Genomic DNA, 2500 nt, shown 5'->3' on the forward strand with positions numbered 1-2500 from the left:
TTCATTAGTTTGAGGATGATATCGTGGATATCTGTCTGAAGCTGCTGGATTTGAACCCAAAGTGTGTGAAAGACGCACAGGAGGATCATTCAGCGCGCTGTAACCCCATCTACATCAGTCGAGTCGTCAGCACCATGGTAAACAACACAACACACAACTCCAATCCACTCCACTGCACTGAACTCCACTATACTACGCTACACTGCACTGCACTACACTACACTACACTGCACTACACTACACTGCACTACACTGCACTACACTACACTACACTACACTACACTGCACTACACTGCACTACACTACACTACACTACACTGAACTACACTCCACTCCACTCCACTGCACTGCACTCCACTACACTGCACTGCACTCCACTCCACTCCACTGCACTCCACTGCACTACACTCCACTACACTCCACTGCACTCCACTCCACTCCACTGCACTCCACTGCACTCCACTCCACTCCACTGCACTCCACTGCACTGCACTGCACTCCACTGCACTCCACTGCACTCCACTGCACTCCACTCCACTGCACTGCACTCCACTGCACTGCACTGCACTGCACTGCACTCCACTGCACTCCACTCCACTGCACTCCACTACACTGCACTCCACTACACTGCACTACACTCCACTGCACTGCACTCCACTGCACTCCACTCCACTGCACTGCACTCCACTACACTGCACTCCACTGCACTCCACGGCACTGCACTCCACTGCACTGCACTCCACTGCACTGCACTCCACTGCACTCCACTCCACTGCACTGCACTCCACTGCACTCCACTCCACTGCACTCCACTACACTGCACTCCACTACACTGCACTCCACTCCACTGCACTCCACTACACTACACTGCACTCCACTACACTGCACTGCACTCCACTGCACTCCACTACACTGCACTCCACTGCACTCCACTACACTGCACTCCACTCCACTGCACTCCACTGCACTGCACTGCACTGCACTCCACTGCACTCCACTCCACTGCACTCCACTACACTGCACTCCACTACACTGCACTCCACTGCACTCCACTACACTGCACTCCACTACACTGCACTGCACTGCACTGCACTGCGCTCCACTGCACTCCACTACACTGCACTCCACTGCACTCCACTACACTGCACTCTACTCCACTCCACTACACTGCACTCCATTCCACTATACTACACTGCACTGAACTCCACTCCACTGCACTGCACTACACTACACTGCACTCCACTGCACTCCACTGCACTCCACTCCACTGCACTGCACTCCACTGCACTACACTGCACTACACTCCACTGCACTACACTGCACTACACTCCACTGCACTACACTCCACTCCACTGCACTACACTGCACTCCACTGCACTCCACTCCACTGCACTCCACTGCACTGCACTGCACTCCACTGCACTACACTCCACTCCACTGCACTGCACTCCACTCCACTCCAATGCACTACACTCCACTGCACTGCACTGCACTCCACTGCACTCCACTGCACTGCACTGCACTGCACTGCACTCCACTGCACTGCACTGCACTCCACTACACTGCACTACACTCCACTGCACTCCACTACACTGCACTCCACTGCACTCCACTGCACTGCACTCCACTGCACTGCACTCCACTGCACTGCACTCCACTGCACTGCACTCCACTGCACTCCACTCCACTGCACTGCACTCCACTGCACTCCACTACACTGCACTCCACTACACTGCACTCCACTGCACTCCACTACACTACACTGCACTACACTGCACTGCACTCCACTGCACTCCACTGCACTCCACTACACTGCACTGCACTGCACTCCACTACACTGCACTGCACTCCACTGCACTCCACTCCACTACACTGCACTCCACTACACTGCACTGCACTGCACTCCACTACACTGCACTCCACTGCACTCCACTGCACTGCACTCCACTGCACTACACTCCACTCCACTGCACTGCACTCCACTCCACTCCAATGCACTACACTCCACTGCACTGCACTGCACTGCACTCCACTGCACTCCACTCCACTGCACTGCACTGCACTCCACTGCACTCCACTGCACTGCACTGAACTACACTGCACTGCACTACACTGCACTACACTCTACTCCGCTGCACTGAACTACACTGCACTGCACTCCACTGCACTGCACTGAACTACACTGCACTGCACTACACTCTACTCCACTGCACTGCACTGCACTACACTCTACTCCGCTGCACTCCACTCCACTGCACTGAACTACACTCCACTGCACTACACTCTACTCCACTGCACTGCACTGCACTACACTCCACTACACTCCACTACACTACACTGAACTACACTACACTGCACTGAACTCCACTACACTACACTACACTGCACTGCACTACACTACACTCCACTACACTACACTGAACTACACTACACTCCACTGCACTGAACTCCACTACACTACACTGCACTGAACTCCACTGCACCTCACCAATGTGTTGAA

At 54.5% G+C, this 2500-nt stretch overlaps 1 protein-coding gene across 1 annotated transcript in view; it reads left to right on the forward strand.

Moving 5' to 3' along the window:
* Nucleotides 1–2500, forward strand: part of tgm8 (transglutaminase 8) — a 12783-nt gene that overhangs the window by 4860 nt on the left and 5423 nt on the right. Inside the window, exon 5 of the mRNA XM_056243904.1 lies at nucleotides 9–137. Coding sequence (XP_056099879.1) covers nucleotides 9–137 — 129 coding nt within the window. The remainder of the gene's footprint in view (nucleotides 1–8; nucleotides 138–2500) is intronic.

Source organism: Rhinichthys klamathensis, unplaced genomic scaffold (genome assembly GCF_029890125.1).
Source record: "Rhinichthys klamathensis goyatoka isolate OS25496 unplaced genomic scaffold, OSU_Roscu_1.1 h1tg000865l_1, whole genome shotgun sequence".
In the NCBI taxonomy this organism is placed as follows: Eukaryota; Metazoa; Chordata; class Actinopteri; order Cypriniformes; family Leuciscidae; genus Rhinichthys; species Rhinichthys klamathensis.